This window comes from Amphiura filiformis, chromosome 3 (assembly GCF_039555335.1).
Source record: "Amphiura filiformis chromosome 3, Afil_fr2py, whole genome shotgun sequence".
Classification (NCBI taxonomy): Eukaryota; Metazoa; Echinodermata; class Ophiuroidea; order Amphilepidida; family Amphiuridae; genus Amphiura; species Amphiura filiformis.
Window position 1 is genome coordinate 25,195,225 of NC_092630.1, and position 19,898 is coordinate 25,215,122.

General features: G+C 37.7%; 1 protein-coding gene across 1 annotated transcript in view; it reads right to left on the reverse strand.

The window, feature by feature from the left end:
• The window catches only part of LOC140148268 (gamma-tubulin complex component 6-like), a 95,767-nt gene extending 76,127 nt beyond the window's left edge, over window positions 1–19,640 (reverse strand). The window contains exons 1-15 of the mRNA XM_072170163.1: window positions 19,567–19,640; window positions 16,725–17,090; window positions 15,129–15,247; window positions 13,764–13,861; window positions 12,979–13,063; window positions 11,885–11,941; window positions 10,996–11,157; window positions 10,289–10,428; window positions 9,240–9,447; window positions 8,075–8,168; window positions 6,609–6,819; window positions 5,411–5,599; window positions 4,827–4,918; window positions 3,983–4,122; window positions 3,510–3,659 (exon numbers count right to left, since the gene is read on the reverse strand). Coding sequence (XP_072026264.1) covers window positions 3,510–3,659; window positions 3,983–4,122; window positions 4,827–4,918; window positions 5,411–5,599; window positions 6,609–6,819; window positions 8,075–8,168; window positions 9,240–9,447; window positions 10,289–10,428; window positions 10,996–11,157; window positions 11,885–11,941; window positions 12,979–13,063; window positions 13,764–13,861; window positions 15,129–15,247; window positions 16,725–16,863 — 1,884 coding nt within the window. The 5' untranslated portion in view covers window positions 16,864–17,090; window positions 19,567–19,640. The remainder of the gene's footprint in view (window positions 1–3,509; window positions 3,660–3,982; window positions 4,123–4,826; window positions 4,919–5,410; window positions 5,600–6,608; window positions 6,820–8,074; window positions 8,169–9,239; window positions 9,448–10,288; window positions 10,429–10,995; window positions 11,158–11,884; window positions 11,942–12,978; window positions 13,064–13,763; window positions 13,862–15,128; window positions 15,248–16,724; window positions 17,091–19,566) is intronic.
• Between the last annotated feature and the right edge of the window lie 258 nt (window positions 19,641–19,898).

Below are 19,898 nucleotides of genomic sequence, written 5' to 3' on the forward strand. Positions count from 1 at the left end.
TTTCAATAAAATATTAATTTTAAGTAAAAACAATTGATTTTTTTAACATATCTGTAAAAATTGTCATCGAAAAAGAAAGAAAAAAAATCGACCCTTAACCTCATGCACTATATAAAGGCAAGTATACCCTAACCGTCAGCCCTCGAATTAAGGATCTGAAGGGGCACGGAAACTTTTTTAGGGCACGTTGATAATTGCCGTGGATTTTCACTGAAAAGGCAAGGCAGCACGGCAATTTGTAATATATCACAAGGCGGTTCTCGAACCACGAGTCTCGCCTGCTTTTGTGACCGCCTGCTTTAGCGATAACTGTTGGTAGAGAGGTAAATGAATTTGGCGGTTATCGGCTGGGCACGATTATCTGGCCGATGGTAACTGTACCCACCAAGTTTCATGCCCATGCAACAGTTTTTACTAATATGACCTCAGATGACCCCTGGTGGCCCTGAAATGACCTTCTAAAATTTTGGCTCTAAATGTTGACTGTACCCCTCATGCTAAGTTTCATGCCCATACGACACTTTTTACTAATTTGACCTCAGATGACCCCTGGTGGCCTCGAAATGACCTTCCAAAAATTTGGCTTTAAATGTTGACTGTACCCATCAAGTTTCATGCCCATACGAAGTTTTTACTAATTTGTCCTCAGATGACCCCTAGTGACTCAAATTACCTTCCAAATATTTGGCTTTAAATGTTGACTGTACCCACCAAGTTCCATGTCCATCCAACAGTTTTTACTAATTTGACCTCAGATGACCCCGAAATGACCTTCCAAAAATTTGGCTTTAAATGTTGACTGTACCCACCAAGTTTCATGTCCATACGACAGTTTTACTAATTTGACCTCAGATGACCCTGGTGACCCCAAAATGACCTTCCAAAAATGTGGCTTTAAATGTTGACTGTACCCACCAAGTTTCATGTCCATACGACAGTTTTACTAATTTGACCTCAGATGACCCCTGGTGACCCCAAAATGACCTTCCAAAATTTGGCTTTAAATGATGACTGTACCCACCAAGTTTCGTTGCCCATACGAGTTTTTAATAACTTGACCTCAGATGACCCCTGAGTGACCTCGGATGACCCCGTAATGACCTTCCAAAAATTTGGCAAAACCAAAGAACTATTTCATCAAAGTAATAAATCAAAACAGAAAGATGCTTCCTTTCCGAGTTATCACTCATTGAAAGTGCTACTTTGCTATACTTTACATGGAAAGCGACTATCTTAAAGTCTTCATATTTCCTTAATTACATGACGGATCAAGCTGTTATTGGGATATGTGATGCACAGTTGAAAATTAATTATTAAAAGATTTGGTGACCTCAGTTGACCTTTGACCTCACGAAATTGGAAAAAGTATGTTGCGCTGAAAAATCAAATTTGGCAATACCAAAGAACTATTTCATCAAATAAATCAAAACAGAAAGATGCTTCCTTTACGAGTTATCACTCATTGAAAGTGCTACTTTGCTATAGTTTACAAAGAAAGCGACTATCTTAAAGTCGCATATTTCCTTAATTACATGACCGATGAAGCTGTTATTGGGATATGTGATGCACAGTTGAAAATTAATTATTAAAAGATTTGGTGACCTCAGTTGACCTTTGACCTTGTATGTGACCTTTGACCTCATGAAAATCTAATCAGGTCGAGTACCTCTGGCCACGCAACTCCCCACCAAGTTACGTCACTGTACCCCATACGGATCTCCAGATAATCTGTTCACAAGGTATTTTGCTTATTACGCATATATTATGCAAATTAGGTACTTAATTACCATATTTTACGCTCAAAATCTAATCAGGTCCAGAACCTCTGGCCCCGCTACTCCTCACCAAGTTACGTCACTGTACCCCATACGGATCTCCAGATAAGCTGTTCACAAGGGTTTTTTGCTTGATACGCATCAAATACGCATAAATTATGCAAATTAGGTACTTAATTAGCATATTTTGCGCTGAAAATCTAATCAGGTCGAGAACATCTGGCCACGCTTACTCCCCACCAAGTTACGTCACTGTACCCCATACGGATCTCCAGATAAGCTGTTCACAAGGGTTTTTTGCTTGATACGCATCAAATATGCATAAATTATGCAAATTAGGTACTTAATTAGCATATTTTGCGCTGAAAATCTAATCAGGTCGAGAACATCTGGCCACGCTACTCCCCACCAAGTTACGTCACTGTACCCCATACGGATCTCCAGATAATCTGTTCACAAGGTATTTTGCTTATTACGCATAAATTATGCAAATTAGGTACTTAATTACCATATTTTGCGCTCAAAATCTAATCAGGTCGACACCCTCTGGTTATGCTACCCCCTGTAAAGTTTCATCATCATAGCACTTACGGTTCTCAAGATAACGCGTTCACAAGCTTTTTCCGAACACACACACGCACACACCCCCGCACCCCCACACACACACACACACACACACACACACCATAGTGATTACTAAGTCTCTCCCTGAACATTCAGGCGAGACAAAAAGGGCATCAAGGCAACTGTTGAAAATTTGAGAAGGGCACCAAGGCAATTTTTCAAAAGCGAATAGATGCATTGCCGTCAGTTGAATTCGACACCAAAGTAAAATTCGACTCTCAACTTTACACTAAAACTAAAATGATTGCTTAAAAAACCTGCTTTAAAAATAAGCAATCAATCAAATATCAACAGTTTAATTTACTTAAATTTTGCGATCCCTAGTTCTGAGCTGCAAAACTGACTCGAAACAGCGATGAAACAGCTGTAACTTTGGTAATAATATTGATCAAATTCGCCGGGATAAAAACTATTTCGTGCAAAAAATATCTAGAGATGGGCTTACATGTAAAGATCAGACGATACCGAAGGGTATCGCCATCGGTTTGCAATGGGAAGTCAATGTTTGCTAATCGAGAGATTAATTGATTTGCCCAGCGCTCAGATTTTGTTCATGACACGAGGTCGAGGAAGCTTAGCTGTTTAGTTACTAACAGCGTTTCTGATTGGTCGATAGTACGCTGAAGGTGTTTCTCTGACCAATCGAGAAAATGAAGTCATTTCTAGAAACCAGATAATGTATAAAAGCCGATGTGATTGGCTGAATATGTACGCTTACGTAGGGGTAATGAATATTAATTCACAACAAACTATTGTGTATACTGTGATTGATAGCTGGGTTACGATGCTCAAAATAGCGATAGTGTTCAATATTTTCGATCTAATTTTCCACAATTTTGCGGGGATTTAACCAGTACTTGTTAATGATATTATAATGAAGGGGCAGGGCTGGCGGCTAGGGCACCCACGGCAACTTCATTTAGGGAACGGCAAGTGACTGCCGTCCGGTAAAGGACATATTTTGAGGGCATTGCGGCAATGGGGGTGGGCACCCACGACAATATGCCGTCGGTGCCGTGGGTTAATTCGAGGGCTGCTAACCGTTAGGCCACGCCCTCCGCACCTCTACAGTAAACCAAACTGTCCAACAGTACAGTAAACCAAACCCACCTTGTCTTCCCTAGAGATGGTTTTCATCCTGGCCAATAGGTGCATATGTCTTAGATATTCACGGCAGATATCCACAGTCTTCCGCAATTCATCCGACGAATAGGTAAGGCTCACCCTGGGTACAGCCATATCTGGGTTGCACACAAAATGCTGAAACAAAAAAGATATATAACTTAAAAGAGTCATTTGGGGAGTTCAATATATAGATGAGCAGACATCTCAGAATAAGAGACGGAGAACCCGGACTCCCTATACTGCCGCGTACAATAGCACTGTCAGCTATGAGGAGAAAATTGGGGGTATTCGGGTCCTTGCCAACGGTGCGCGGAGATGAACAGAAACAATTCTGCATCTACTCTGAATGACAAAGATTGACAAAAGCACCGCTGAAGTAATTTGCTGAATAGTATAATAAACCCAACCTATAATAGTAAAGGCTTGGGATTGGCAAATATATCCTTTGAATTACTCACATCAGGGCAGCATAACTTAAGCAGGTTGATAGACTTGCCACACACATAGATATCATAGGCCATGTCTTGCAGGAACACTGGGACATTGTCCTCTATGGTAGGTAATGTCAGGATGTATCCATCTGTCCAATAATGTTTATCTGAAATTATCACAATCAGAAGATATTAATTCATATGATAGACACTGAATACATGCATGAAAATGGTATAAGTTCAGCAAAAGAAATTACGAAAATGCTGGTGCCATTTAAAGTGGGAGAATTCCTTAGTCTGCAGTCCCTTGACCTTGAACAACAAAACATGCGGTGATCTAATGGGAATCTAATTTTCTATCAGAAAGGCAAAAGCCAATAGCCAATATAATTGGGATCCACATAAAATTAGAGTTGGTTGTCCTCCTGGGTTCTCCACTTGGATTTGAATAAAGCTTTAGAATATGGACTGTATCCATTTAACCAGAAAGTTTTATATAAAATACCCAAGTAGATCCTAGAAATGTGATTAGTAGATTGTAGGTCACATGTCATTCAATAAATAAAACTATTTTACAGCCTACGTCATTAATGTGTTTATAAGTGCTATGCATTTTTGTTATATTCTCTACGTTCTATTGCAGGGCTAGATTGCATGTTTTTTAGGCTTTATTCCTAATAGGGTCCGATCGACCAACAGCATAAAAAAATTTGCTGTGAACTTTTCCGTTACTATGAGGTGATATTTGCGATAATGAGCAGGGCCTGAAGCATATCTGGTTGATATTACAAGTTACATCTGTTTGGTACTGTGCATTTATTGTAACAAAATGTTGCAGGTATTTTAGAAAAAAAATTTCAATCAAATTTACCTCTATAATGCAAGTAGTTATCATTGATCGTAATCATAAATTCTCCATAGACATCATGACATATACCATGGAATACCCAGTCCTGTACATGCCTGAAATAACAAGTACAAATTATATGGATAATAACATTGAAATCAGTACTACAAGAAAAGAATGCACGAAAAAGATTTATATAAAACAAACACACCAAATTCGCGATCACCAAGATCAGGTTGCTCGCGAAGCCCTTGCCACCCCTTAACTGTGAATAGTCCGAAATTCAGAAATTGTCTGAGTTGGAGGTTCATAAAAAAATAAACCAAGCCAAAAATGGCATATCTATAAGCTTACGACAAACATTTATCCTGTACATGCAGTTTACGATAGAATTCAGTTGATAGTTTGTACAGGTTTCCAAGACGATTCAAATTAGATCTGGACATAATCCTAACCCCCCTTTTCTGACTTTTTCCCAACTTAAAAACAGAGGGACTATAATTTAATGATCATAGGGTACTAACAGCAGCAACAAAATTGATAATAATTTTCTGTGCCTTAGCTGTGCAATAATTGAACCCCAGACCTTTCATAATATTGATACTCACATTAGGTAAGGCCCACAGCTGAGCCTGAGCAAAGACAACACCAGACGATACTTCTGAATATTTCTGCAATCCAATGCTTCTTGGTACAGATACGATAATAAGTTGATGCCAGTAGGGAAGGGGTCACCGGGGTCACCTGGTTGGCTTCCTCCGCCTCTCTGATTACACATGCATAGATCTGATAAGTACCTGTAATGAGATTACAAATCAGTAGTTGCATAAGTACAAGTGAATGGTACCTATGTGGTGGAGGAGTTTGGTATATTGGTCCTTACCAATATTTACTTACGTAATATTTGTTTGTGTGTATTGTATACCTCAACTGCCTACATTACCACCATTTATCAGTGGGTGCAGGTAGCCTAATGGATAGGGCATCCGTCTAGAGATCGGAAGGTCATGGGTTCGTATCTGATTGCGGTACATTCCCTTGCTTTTCTGCAAGTTCGGTTGTGTGCCAGTCAGGATTTGTGTTTATTTGTTGTCTTGTTTAAATGTAACACTTTGGGTTGGTAAACTGTTCTTTCTTATTATTCAGTTTCCTCTTGTAGCGAGCAATCACTGACCATTTGTTCTTTGCAGGATACGTAGCCCCATTACCTACTTTACATTTATTGGCCCTTTGTCAAACTTGACTTTACTATCCAGAAGCATAGTGTACAGTGCTAAGCTGCTGAGGTGTTAGTTCAATATATTCTGGCGATGGTTGGGTATGAATTTCATACCATTTTTACCCCAAGTCTGTCATTTGTTCTCAAACATGACGGTCATAATACACGGTATGGAGTACAAATTCACTCACTGTAGTTCTTAAGTGAACTTCAATGTGCAGGATTAAGAAAATGGGTTCTACCAGCTGCAAGTCACACACTGACCGATAAATGTATTTTTCTTTCGAATACTACATTCACTTAGGAGCTCCAGAAACAAGAGATGTACATGTAGGACTCGGGCAACTAGTTTGACTCTCTTAAAATTAATATTGGCTTCAGAGTGCCATGCCGCTGCAATTGATTTTTAACCAATCAAGTTGAGCACTTTCTGTTGGATTGGAAAAATTGCTGTTATAATGGTCAAAACATCATCAGCACATCAAATCTGCAAGCCTCAAGCCACATGGCACTATGAAACCAGTATAAGAATCAACTTGTGCACCTACTAAAAGAATCATAATTTGAATTCCGATTTATAAGCTTACCTAAGTTGACTCGTCAACTCGTTGAACTTATCCTTAACAGACAGCAAAGTCAGATTCCCAGATCTGGGCGGCACTAGTTGAACTAATGCTTGGTAGTACTGTAAGAACCGTCGTACACCTGTGGCAAAAGCCTGAAGCACTAACCCACCACTGTATGAAGAATCCATGATACGCTGTTTGGCAAATGTACTGAGACGCAGGTAGTCTGTGCCTGTAAGATGATGAACATAATTGAATTTCAATGTCAATCATGTGATCGACGTCGTATTTTTATAAGTTTGGGATCTTGAAACAGAAAATTTATCATCAGTTCGTATGCAGAAGGACACAATGAAGACAAAATGAACACATGCCAATGCTAAACCTCTGAACAGCTGAAAGTAAAAAAGTGGTATTAGGCCTATAAAAAAATTGTTTGATTGGCGTAACATGAAAAAAAAAAAATTAGGGTAGGTCAGTTGGCAATTTTTTTACCTTTTTTTTTATTCATTTTTTGCAAAAAAATAAGAAAAAAAAAGTCTAGGGTCGGGCCTATTTTTAGGGTCGGTTGGGTTACGCCAATCAAACAATTTTTTTAGGCCTTACCTTCATGTAAGCATACTCAGAGTTAGCCCAGTATCAAGACAGGGATTATACAGCTTATGGAATAAAGTTGTCTAATCCATCAATGAAGTTTTGACAATAGACTCATTTTGTGTATACCTAAAAAGCTTGCAAATACTGTTCAGATGTTTTAGTGCTCACTTTTTTATTTGGCAGAGCAACCAAAATTAGCATCATGAATCCCCTGACCTTTCCAATTGCTACATTGCTCTGGAATATGGGCTGTCGGAAGGGCAGATAGATCCAGAATTCAAGCTTTTGAACTGTGATGCTGGTGAAAGATACTGAGAATTTCATAAAGATCACAAAACAAATGAATTTGTCAGAAGTCAACTTGGTGAGCATGTTCAGTGTGCCAGGAGATTGATCGCAACAAATTGCAGTACTTTGGTCACATCAAAAGAAGAAATGGTGAAAACTTGGAGAAGATAATAGTTCCGGGTCAAGTTGAAGGACTTTGCAGAAGAGGCAGACAGAAGCTCCATTGGACAGATGGAATCAAAGAATCCACTGGACTATCCCTTACGAACCCTTATCGTCTTGCATTTAACAGGCAGAGTTATAACAACTTCATCAAAAGGGTCAGGACAACGACAATGAGATCCATGATTCTGAACTATACTCATGCGTATTTGTTATAGTGGAACAGGGGGTTGAATGTCCCTAACTTTAAGTGATTTTTTATTAAAATTTCCATTGATAAATAGCGGAAAACGCTGGTGCCCCTAGCTCAATTAGGCTTGATGCCCCCTCCCCAGCAGAAGACCTACACTATGATCCTTATCTGAACATTTTTGCTACCAAATTATTTTCACAGGTTCATTACTTTCAAACCACTGGTATGCAGACCAAAAAGAACTTACCTATTTGAGTAAAATCTTCCAGTAAGTGATGGAAACTCTGTGGAGTTAACCCTCTCAGGCAAACATCTCTGTTGACGGTCAAACAGTGATTCTCCTGTTGGCGAGAATAATCCAAGAAATCAGTAGTGTTGCAGAATTAATAGAAGCAACATTAAGTTGCTTATTTAATTAAGGCTAAAACTGCAACTACTTCTCAATGTCGGGACACACGTTTGTGCTGCTGTATTTCAACCCGTAACAGTTTGTGGTTGTAAGTAAAATTGTGTGCAAGAAGATTGAACGTTTCGGCTGAATAACCTAGTAGCCGTCGTCAGAAATGAACTTTTAAGTAAAAGTTCTTGTTGATGCGGAAACAAATAGAGGTCATGACTGGAATTATCATTTATTGACCCTATACACAGTCATCTCAAAATGAGGTTGTACTCTCAAAATGTGTGTTGTGTATACATGTGCCTCTCATCCGCATGCTTTAACTATCGTGTATGCTTTGCAAAACCCTTCTGGTACATTGTTAGAAAAGCACGAAAGTATAGGCCTACATACGGAAATATAAGTGTGACCAGTGGCTTCCTTGACTGATTTCATATAAGATCAATGCATAACTATGCAGAAGTAAACTATTATTTAACCAAAACTGGACAAATATGACTTAAAGGCTCTGACTTTCTGGGGCTACTTTCAGGATTTTGGGAGCTAAATACCCATAATCCCCATTTATATATTCCTTCCAGGGGCTACTTTCTATATAAAGTCACCTATAATTTAATTTTCAAATGCTATTTTGACCTTTTCAGGGGAAATTCACCCTTTTTCTCATCCATTTAAATCCCTGGTTAGTGCTTAGGGGTGGCAATTAACAAACCATGCTTGTAAGTGCGTATATACACTTTATATTGTGCAACTACATGTCTTTACAGATCTGTTTCGTAAAGGCCGTTCATGTAGTAGTACAAGTCCAAATTTTATGCTTTTATAAGCTTCCTTATGGTTGAGCACTTTACCATTTTTAGATGGTTTCACCTCTATTTGGATTATATACACTTTATATGATTAGGTTACCAGAAGTTGATACTGTAACCATCAAAATATGCATCTATATACCTCACTCTCAACTCGCGGTGAAACAAAGTATATCAGGTATAATAAATCTTTGTGTTTTCCATACCTCATCCAGACAGAATGTTGTTGAAGGCACTGCTATCAGCGCATGTAATGCATCTCTAACAAGGACTCTTTGCCCTAACACAATGACGCGTGATCTGAGTGGAGTCGTGCCAAGCATTGACGCCTGATGACACAGGACTTTGTACAGCTCGTCTACAGCTTCAAACCCAGCTTCGGTCAGATAAGGTCTCTCCGTAGTCCTCGGATGTCTGGTTGGCAAGAAGCGACAAAATCACTTAATTTAATATTTATCATATCTGGTGCAGGACATAATGCTAGTTCCAGCAAAGGCTATAATAGCTAGCAAACATATAGTGTCATTTTCCTTGTCACATAGAGACATTTTGAGTAATATACTTAATATAATAGGCTCCATATTACATTGGAGAATTGGGAAAAGGTTAAAGGACATTGGACATCAACCATTGTCCAAAATAAGCAACAGAATTAAATATTATTGATATCTTCCTAACTGCACAGTGTATAGTCTAGTTATCTACCTCGAGTCACCGGCACTAGCTTTGAAGTTCAGCATGTGCTGTGTGTTGGCTTTTAGCGTGGTTTCTTGCGTGTACATATGCGGCACATTGATCGCGTGTGTAAAAGTATGTACATGCACCAAGTAACGCTAAGCTAATGCAGAATACGCTGAACTTCAAAGCTAGTGCCGGTGACTCGAGGAAGATATACAGATTATAGAGTCCGCCCATCAATTGATAATAACAGGTACAACAATAAGGTTACTCCAAACGAATGTGGAACATATAATTATAGCATCTTTAAGCTTACTTGCACATGTCTACTATTATTATGTGATCAAGCAAAATATAATGATGATTTTGAGATATAGCCAATAATAGCATTCAGCTTCCTTTAATATTATTGTTTTGATCAACACTAAAACTGCCATATCTTTGGAACCGTAAATCGAATTATGATGCGCTTTTCAGGAAAATAAAGCTCTAAAAATGCCTTTGTAATGAAACTGAACTTTGATTTTGATCGACATTGGTCTCATTTGGCTTGATTGCACCACACATATGCACCTACCTGCCAATTGTCTCCCATGTATAGTGCCTATTTGGCTTATAGTTGAGTACAGCATCCCAGAATGCATCTGTGTTATCGGTAGGTGTGTCTGCTAGTGAGACTGTGGAGGATGAATCATGAAAGCCCTCATCTTCTGACATCTAAAAAGGTAACAAGGACACAATTAAAATGTGTTTCAAAGGTATATTTTAAAACTGGTCAACACTCACTTTTTGAACCGAATATTTCAGAGAAACCATTCTCCGTCATCAGCGGTGTAATGCTGTTGGTAGATGATTCTCCGGTGTTTCTAGATGTTGTTGACAATGTCCTTTTTGTCCTTTGTGATGGTGTTTCTAGAAGAGAATCATATATTCTAGAAAGTTCTCGGCCCCCGTCCCTATTTAGAAACACCATCACAAAGGACAAAAAGGACATTGTCAACAACATTTGCACAATGGTGTACCATTCAACTCTGCAAAGCCTCGTTGAATGGAACAGTCCATGTTTCACCTCATGAAAATATTCTTACCATTGAACTCATAAACATTCAATATTTGTACACTATCATACCCTGAACATTCAAATCTATATACAATATGCAAATGTTAATTATTATGCTCGATACAATACATCACCAGGGTATGACAGTAACAATCATCAGTACCTAACCAGGCACCGATAGTGCTATAGGACCAAATTAGACCTGGTGCCTAAGTCACACCCACCTCATTTCTCATTGGTACTTTCAATCCCAGTAGATCTGGATTGGTGGTGTCTGGTAATGCAGGCACTGTGAGTTTGATGTCCATCTTAGTTGTCTTACTGCTAGTCAGTGCATGGAACAGAGTCACACGGTTGTCCGTCTCATGCGCGTTTCCTACAATTGGCTGAAATGTAACAAAAATTATCAAAATTCAAAACACTTTTTCAGAACCAGTATTATTTTCCTCCCTTCACATACTATATTTAAGCCCTGTAAACCAAACTGATTTCATGCAGCTTAACCCCTCCCTCTGTCTAAAACAAAATTGCTGTCAAAGTAAAAAAAAAATTTATTACATGTCAGTATGCGAGAAATACATTTTTACTTTTAAAGCCTTTTCATTCATATATAGGCCTAAGGCTTCACTGATTGATTCCTAATGCATCACATGGAGTTATATGCCAGAATCAGCAACCATGGTCACTGGTCAGTGAATAATGTATTAGATTATGTACTAATCTACCGTATTTAGTCAAATAGTCGCCCCCCCCTCAAATAAACGCCCCCACCACTTTTTTTCAACCAAGATGTTTCAAAAATGCCGATATTTCCATGCTATCTTGTAAAGCTTACCAAGTTGCCCACATGGTCGATAATAGCGTCAATAATTGGCGAAAATCTGGATTGGAAACCCGGAAGTGAACCAGAAGTCAGTGTTTCTAGTTCATAGTTCGTCATTTTAGCGTGAGTTTTAAGTTTACCACATGATTTTAACGGAATTATCGTTCTAAAATTGACCTTGAATAAACGCCCCCTTGGGAAAATGTAACGCCCGGGGCATTTATTTGACGAAATACGGTATGCAAGTTCTTTTCATAGACTTTTTCTTTTTTGTTCACAAACCTCCATACCTTGACATTGAAAAGTCCTTTCCCATGTAAATCTTTACCAGGTTCAGCACTAAGTACCTGTCAATAAAATAAAGACAATATAATCAAGATACACCGTCAAAGCACTACATGTAAGTTAACACAATTAGGCCTAAAAAAAAATTGTGTTTGATTGGCGTAACATAAAAAAAATTTTAGGGTAGGTAGGTCGGGATTCTTTTTTTTTTTCTTCTTCTTTTTTTTTTACTTTTTAAGCTGTAAATTTTGTTTGATAAAGGCTTTGGAACTTTTTTTCTTCTTTTTTTTTAAATTTATTTATTTTTATTTATTTTTTTTATTTTTATTTTTTTTTTTTAAAAAAAAAAAAAAAGTTAGGGTCGGGCCTAATTTTAGGGTAGGTCGGGTTACGCCAATCAAACAATTTTTTTTAGGCCTTATAATCACACAGGCTTTAACGAGGCCTTAATAATTATGTAAACCTCCCTGTGTACACTGCAGAGTTGCCTACATGTAAATAATTTCAGCCCATTTCACAGGCGAGACACTTAAAAAGTTGCACAAATCGACATAAATCCACCCATAATATAACTTTATATAAACAATTTTAGAGGTCATTTTAAAACAAAAGAGGTCAAAAAGTGTACTTTTTTCTGTGATTGCCTTCAAAAATATTCAAAAATGCACAGAAAAGGGGCTAAAATTTCAGTAAAGCATGAAATATTTGTATTCAAGAAATTAGATTTGCAAAAGTTTTATATGCTTATTTTTTTTTTACAAATAATTATTTCTTTATTCTACATAATTTTAATTTCATGAAAATTACACAAGCAAAATGATGCTGCTTTTCAAATCGCAAAATATTGTGCCGCAAAAATATTGTGCTTTACAGTAACATTTTTCCACCCAAGCTCTGAATTTGCCTATAAGTCACCTCAGTGGCCATTTCCAAGTTGCTGGACAATAATTCAAGTCACCTAATTGGGCTACCAAACTGTGGGTTTGGCAACCCTACCTGTGTATTGAAATTTCAGTAATAGTCCTTACAGTGAGGCTGAAGAGAGTGGACAAATTTCTATGGATACATCTTGTAGTGGTTGTATACGACAAGAGCTTACCTGATAATCAACATGATAAGCTTGGACGGAATCTAATCCACAGGCACCGTCCAATGCGGATGATCCTAATCCTTCAAACAACTCTCTGGAAAAAAAATGAAATCAAAATCAGTTCAATTTGTTATTATTTTATTACCTCTTATTTATCTTTCATGTGAATCTTTTGGGAATGGCATCCCAATGCAATTTTTTCTCAAGTAGCAATAATCCCAAAATAACCTCTACACCGACCCACCGCCACACACGCTCCCCACACCGCTCACCAGGGTTTTCATTAAGCTTAAGACCCTTTCAGCTACCCACTTTACCCCCTCAAATGCTCTTTACATATATATTAAACATCATGAAAGGGTAAATAATTTTAGATGTGGATTTTTTACCCCTTCAGATAAAAGCTTTAAAAAAAACCTGTTCCTCACACTCACACAGCTTTCCAACAGACACACACACATCTTACATGTTTCCAGTGCAAGCTGTAAACAATGTACAAAAGTGTAAAAGTACAGATGAAAAAAAATAATTGATTTCCCTGGAAGGTAAGTCACATTTTCCACATAGATACATTTCCCGCACTTTTACTTTATTTGGGAGAGCAAACATTGTTCCACATGTCCAACACTTCCTGGGAAGGATTAGATTGGAATAATTCTGGTATACCCTGTGCACAAGTATAAGCCTAACCCGAATCCTATCCCACCCTAATTATAATCATAACCCTAACCTAACCCTAACCTTAAAACACAGGGTGCGCAGGATATACTAGAATTGTACCCTTAGATTCATACCTTGGGTAATGCACATATCTGTCCAACCCCTCCTGCTTGTATAAATACTTGCTATCCCCATGGTACAGATGACCCTTGGGTAGTTCAACAACTTCTTCCTGGAAAGACAAACAAAAAATGCATCATACATAAACTTGGCAGATGTTTCAAACAACTAAGATGATTAAGGTGCACATTTCTAACTTCATATCAACAAATGACTTTATGAAGCTTGGGCAAACTTATATAATAAATTGAGAGAGCAGAAAAAAATCAGGACTCAGCAGGGTTTGAACCCCGGACCCCAAAATCTCTCGCACTAGAGGTGTAGATTCCAAATGGTTTCACCCATTCTGGTAATCCCACTTGAAATTCAAACACCCTTTGGCAGGTCATGTCTTCCATATGGGGTGTATGAATTTCAAATGCAGTTAGGTGAACAATTCTCAGCATGTTCCCTTAAGGGATCTGGAATGAGCGTTTTGAGTGTTTCGACAGTATTTTTTGTGGGACATGAGAGCACATCAGACATATCGAATTGCATAAAAAAAAAAAAAAATGTCTTTCTGATATCAAATAATTTTCATCTTTTTAAATTCAAGATATAATACAAATTTTATGACAAATTATTAAAATGTGATATTTTTCACATTTATGATATGTGACCGTACACCACGAATGAGCCGTAAATGTCCTCAATTGTATTCTGAGTTACAGTGTAAAATGGGCATGAAGGTCGTATTCATAGGTACCTCAATTTGGTGCTACGTGTACCTCATTTAATGAGATACACGTAGCACCAAATTGAAATACCTATGAATATGACCTTCATGCCCATTTTACACTGTAACTCAGAATACAATTGAGGACATTTACGGCTCATTCGAGTGTACGGTCACATATATAATAGTCCTCAAGTAAATTTTATAAATCTAATGATATATTCTTAAAGTGTATGTAGCTGGGAGGAAAAGCCGACAATCAATTGAAAATTTTGACCTTTTATATTGAAGATATGGATTTTTTACCCCAAAAGACCTAATTTTTTTTGGGTGTTTTGGGAAAAAATCCATATCTTCAATAATGAAAGGTCAAAATTTTCAATTGATCGTCGACTTTTCATCCCACTACATTAAGTATAAATCATCAGATTTATAAAGTTTACTTCGAGTACTGTTAATCAAAAATATCAATTTTTAATCATTTGCCATAAAATGTGTATTACATTGCGAATTTCAAAAAATCAAAATTATTTGATAACAGAAGGACATTCTTCAGTATTCAGAATGCAATTCGATATGTCTGATGTGCTCTAATGTCCCACAATAAATACTGTCCAAACGCTCATACCCCATCCCTTAATTTGATGATAAAACTTTTTCCTACCCTTGAATTATTGATTGGTAGATCTGGTATATTGTAGCCTAGGGTCTGCACAGGAGATGGCTTTGAACCAGCAAATGAGAGTAGAACTTCAATAACTGCTTTCAATTCACTGTGCTGAGCTGCAAATAGTAAAGTGTAGGAAAAATATTAAGAGCTCAGATAGCGACGTTTTCAAAATTATTTGATATCAAAAGGACATTCCTCGTATTCAGAATGCAATTCGATATATCTGATGTACTCTTAGGTCCCACAGAAAATACTGTGCAAAATACTGCTATCTGATTCCTTAACTTAAGGCCAAGTAAAAAATAAAACATGTTTCACGTCCGGATTTTCGAAAAAAAGGAGGAAGAGGGGGCTTTTTATTTTCTATTTTTTATCGCAAAATTGATGTAAATACCCATACTTTGAGCTATTTTAGCATATACAATAATGCCTGGAAAAAGGAGGAGGCCCTTTTTTATTTGTTGTTCTGAGAGTTACACCCCCTCTAATGATCACAAAACCTTCCTAAAGTGTTTCTGGTATCTTAACAAGGCTTTAGAATGCATCCCAACTTCCTAGACATATTTTTTGAAAAGTTATAACTGAATTTAAAAAATAAAAATATATTTGAGGAAACCTCAAAAAAGGAAGCGGGAGGGGACGTGAAACATGTTTATTTTTTTATTTGGCCTAATACAATTATGCTTTTGTACTTAAAGTAATAAAGTACATGGTTAGAATTTAGAAATCAATTTTCACAGATTTTCAGAAAATAGGTGATTCTCATAAATTTTCCCCCAGTGCTTAAAACAGCAATAGATTCTTACAACACTGTGACATGGGTAAATGAATTGTGCTTTCTCTCACACCCTATTCATATATTTGACAAGGGGTTAGTGCAAAAAGGTCCCATGCCATGATGCCAGGTCAGGTGTCATATTTTTTGTCATTGGTTACTTAAATGATTATATCAGGTTATTAACCAATCAGAGGTACTGTAAAGATGGACATTACATTATATCTACCTTAAACAAAGTTTGCATTTTCACATCATTAACTCCCCTAAGGTTTTCTACCTATCACTGAGGTGCACCATGTGAACAGGTTGTTTATACAACAACAGGCAGTACATGACCCATATGGGTCAATGAGTTACATAAAGGTGATGAAATGTCCAAATTATTGAGAGATTAGTGCAATAAGTCCCTATCTTCAATAGCTGCCAGGTGTGATATGTGTACAACATAAAATCCAGAAATTGTCAAATGTCTATAGGGCAGCTATTACTGAGATAGACTGACTTACTATAGACTATTTGGATTAATCGGTAATTTTGTTGTTATTAATCTTTTGGCCATCCATATGATATGCCTCACAATTCGAAGCTGCACCCAATGAAAGCGCACTGACGTAACTGACTCTCCAAGAGTAATTTATTATAGACGGGTGGGATGCTTGGATATAGTGCCATACTACCCAATTGTAAGCAGTGACAAAATTCGAATAATTTCCACCAAGGTTAAGCCAAACAAACTACAGAATTGGATTACTCACCTTTAATGAAAAAACAATTTTCAAATATAAAACTACCAATGTTAAAATTGTATTTACCATTTTCTAAATCAGGCAGACTATCAATCAATTTCTCCAACCGATGTCCTTGATCAAACTTCCTCTTCCGTCTCAGCTGAAACACCACCTGCAAGAGCCTCTCCTTGCTCTTCACTTTTGCTAGTTCCGCCCTCATCATCCAAGGTGAACTTCTTACTCAGTGGACCATTCAGCTTTCTGAAGAGTATTTCGTACGATCTCCTCTTCAGACGTTGATGTTGAGCATCTCGGTCAACTAAGTCAGGCTCTAGATGCTGTGGTTTATGATTAGCTTTGGCTACAAGACACTTGATAAGCTGATGGAATAAGATCCCTAAAGATCCTGGGGAGTCCTCTCTGATCTTCTCCATTCTTCTGTGATAAGATCTAGAAACAAAAGATATGGTGCATTAACCCCATGAGCACTGTGCCTACCGATCTAACACTGCCTCTGATTGGTCAATTACATGATGTCTTCACTTTATTAACCAATCAGAATGGAGCTTTGCAAATAATTAACCCCAATTTTTTTGCATGGTGAAATGATTCTAACAATATTGCCGATTGGGCCAATCAATAATGAAACCTTCTTTTTGGCCAATCGGCAGGTAGTTCTCATGGGATTAATTTTACGTTTTGGCCAAAATGAAAAGGTGATGCAGGCGGGTGATAGGAAACTTGGAATCAACTTTCATTAAGTCATCAAAATAAATTTCAGCAAACTTTAACTTCACACAGAAAGTGCATGCGTTGGGAAAAGTGTAAACGTGAGAATAACCTGAAACATCACAGTTCTGATGTGATGAACTTTGTGTTTTAAATATGACCTTTGACATTCTTTTGACACAAGTGTGAATGTCACTGACTGTGCTTCAGTGGTCATGTCTAGTCTGCATGTGCATTACTTATTGCTAGAAATACAGCGTTTTAATAATTTACTTTTTGTTGACTTTTTACTTTTTGTTGTCAAACTAAATTTTCAATAACAGATAAATTACAAGGATTTCAATTTTTTATTTTAATAAAGTTACATGTTTTTGTTTTGAGGAATAATTAGGGGGTGTAAATTAATGGTTATTCGTCTATCCGTATCCATGTATTCAAATTTGCTATCAAACTGCATCATTTTATCAAATTAAAGCCCTTGAGTAAAGAAAGCCAAAACTGACAACCTTTTTGTCATAGCACTTTCCGTAGCAAGTTACATCTTGTCAAAGATTAGTCCTGCCAGCAAGACTTCAGTCTTTATCATAAACATAATGACATCTACGGACCTGATCAGTACCGGTAATCAGATGTCATAATGTTAAATAAAGATTACTGAGTTACAGTTACTGGAACTAGTCAAAGACAAAGATAAAAAAAGAGCTATAATGAAAGACAAAGATAAAGAGAATTTATCGCGTCTGACGTCATCTGTCACTCAAACTTGAGCACGGTCTGTTTACAAGTGTCATGATGATGACTTGCTGAACGCGGATTTATAACCGGGCGCCTTATTGTTAATTTTGCACCTTTCGACATGCAAACCATCTCAAAAGTTAGGTCTTTATAGTAGGAAACTTTCTTAACCGAAGGCACCATGTCCACAATGCCTAGAAAAGCTGCTTTTTGCCTTGTAAAAGTACGGAAATCAGCTGACGCCGGTACAGCGTACAGACCTGGCGACATCGCTTATCTTACGCGAGAAGCTTCTTTTGTGTACGCTTGCGCTGTTTGCGCTATTTTTAGTTTGCTCACGCGGTACCTGACTTAGTGTCGATCCCCTGAGGCAACATGCCATGTTTCTGCGGTATGGAGCATGGAGTGAATGCTGTATTGCATGTACCGGGGTAGTCCGAATAATCAGACCCAGAACAAAATATTAATTTCTGACATGATCGTGTACTGGGTCTGAACTGTTTCCATATGAAATCTTGATGGCAAATTGGACAATAGAAGCACATGGTTCTACGTGACAGCTTTTTAATCCCTATTCAGGTTACGTGAATCACGCTATTGTGGACCATCCTTCTGATACTTGAGTGTTTGGACAAGCGGAACAGTTTTTTTGTCTACCTCTCTGTTTGTAAACAAACCAGGAGGTCGAAATCGTCCTCCTCGCCGAATACGAAAGTCAGCGTAATAGCCTGGCTAATAATTATTTGGTGCAGCAGAGACATTAAAATGAATACACAGGATCGATACACGTGAATTGCTATGCACGATTTTGATATCAGACGAAAATCTTCGGATACTGGTTTAGAAAATGATGAATATCTCCCGTAAATGAATTTTTCTCAAGAAACCAGATGTGGTCTCATACACTTGAAAATATGTGTTGAACAGATATTATAATAATTTAATTATTATAGTCGTTAGCGTGCGCTTTGAAAATCGGCCATGCGCTTTGAACTCAAAATTTGACCAAAACTCTCAATTTTATATTGCATTGGTCCTGTAGGCCTATGGACTACAGCGCACAGCAGGCTATAGCGGCACTCACTCAAGTGGAGACAGTATATTAACCATTGACCGCAATGTCGTATACAAGCTTGCTCACACAGCGAGAAATCAATTACCCGTCTATTGTCATAGCCTTAGTCAGGTCACTTCGCTAATAATATGCATCTCATAAGGTCCGAATAAAATAGCCATGTGTGGCTGTGGATTCAACCTACCATGGCGATTTCTACTAGTCTATGAAGATATCGGGGCGATGTCACTGTGCGGCACTGTATTGTGTTTGGGAGTAAGCTTAAGCTTAAGCTTACATTTCAACATTACCTGAGAATGTGCCTTTGTATTTAATTACGTACATAAATGAAAACATTGCCATGTTTCTTCCGGTTAGTATGTGAATTATAATCAAGTACATACTTACATGTAAATGTAAAAATAGAGGTAAAATCACAATGTTTTCATTCGCAAGTACATCGCCATCTTGGATTTAGCGCCAGCAATAGCGCCACCAATCTGTACTGAAGCATCAACTTTTTGCTCATAGTGCAGGGCCCAGTGTAGATCCCGTTCACATTTTTTCACGGCAGTTAAATGATGCCACTTGCACCCACATCTCATATGCACAGTTTATCCCTTACATACCCTGTGTCTTGAATAGCTATATAGCCCACCAACCTTGTAGTTAAAGAGACTAGGAAATAACAGCCGCGGATCCAGAGAGAAAAAAATACGGGGGGCGCAAAATGCATGAGA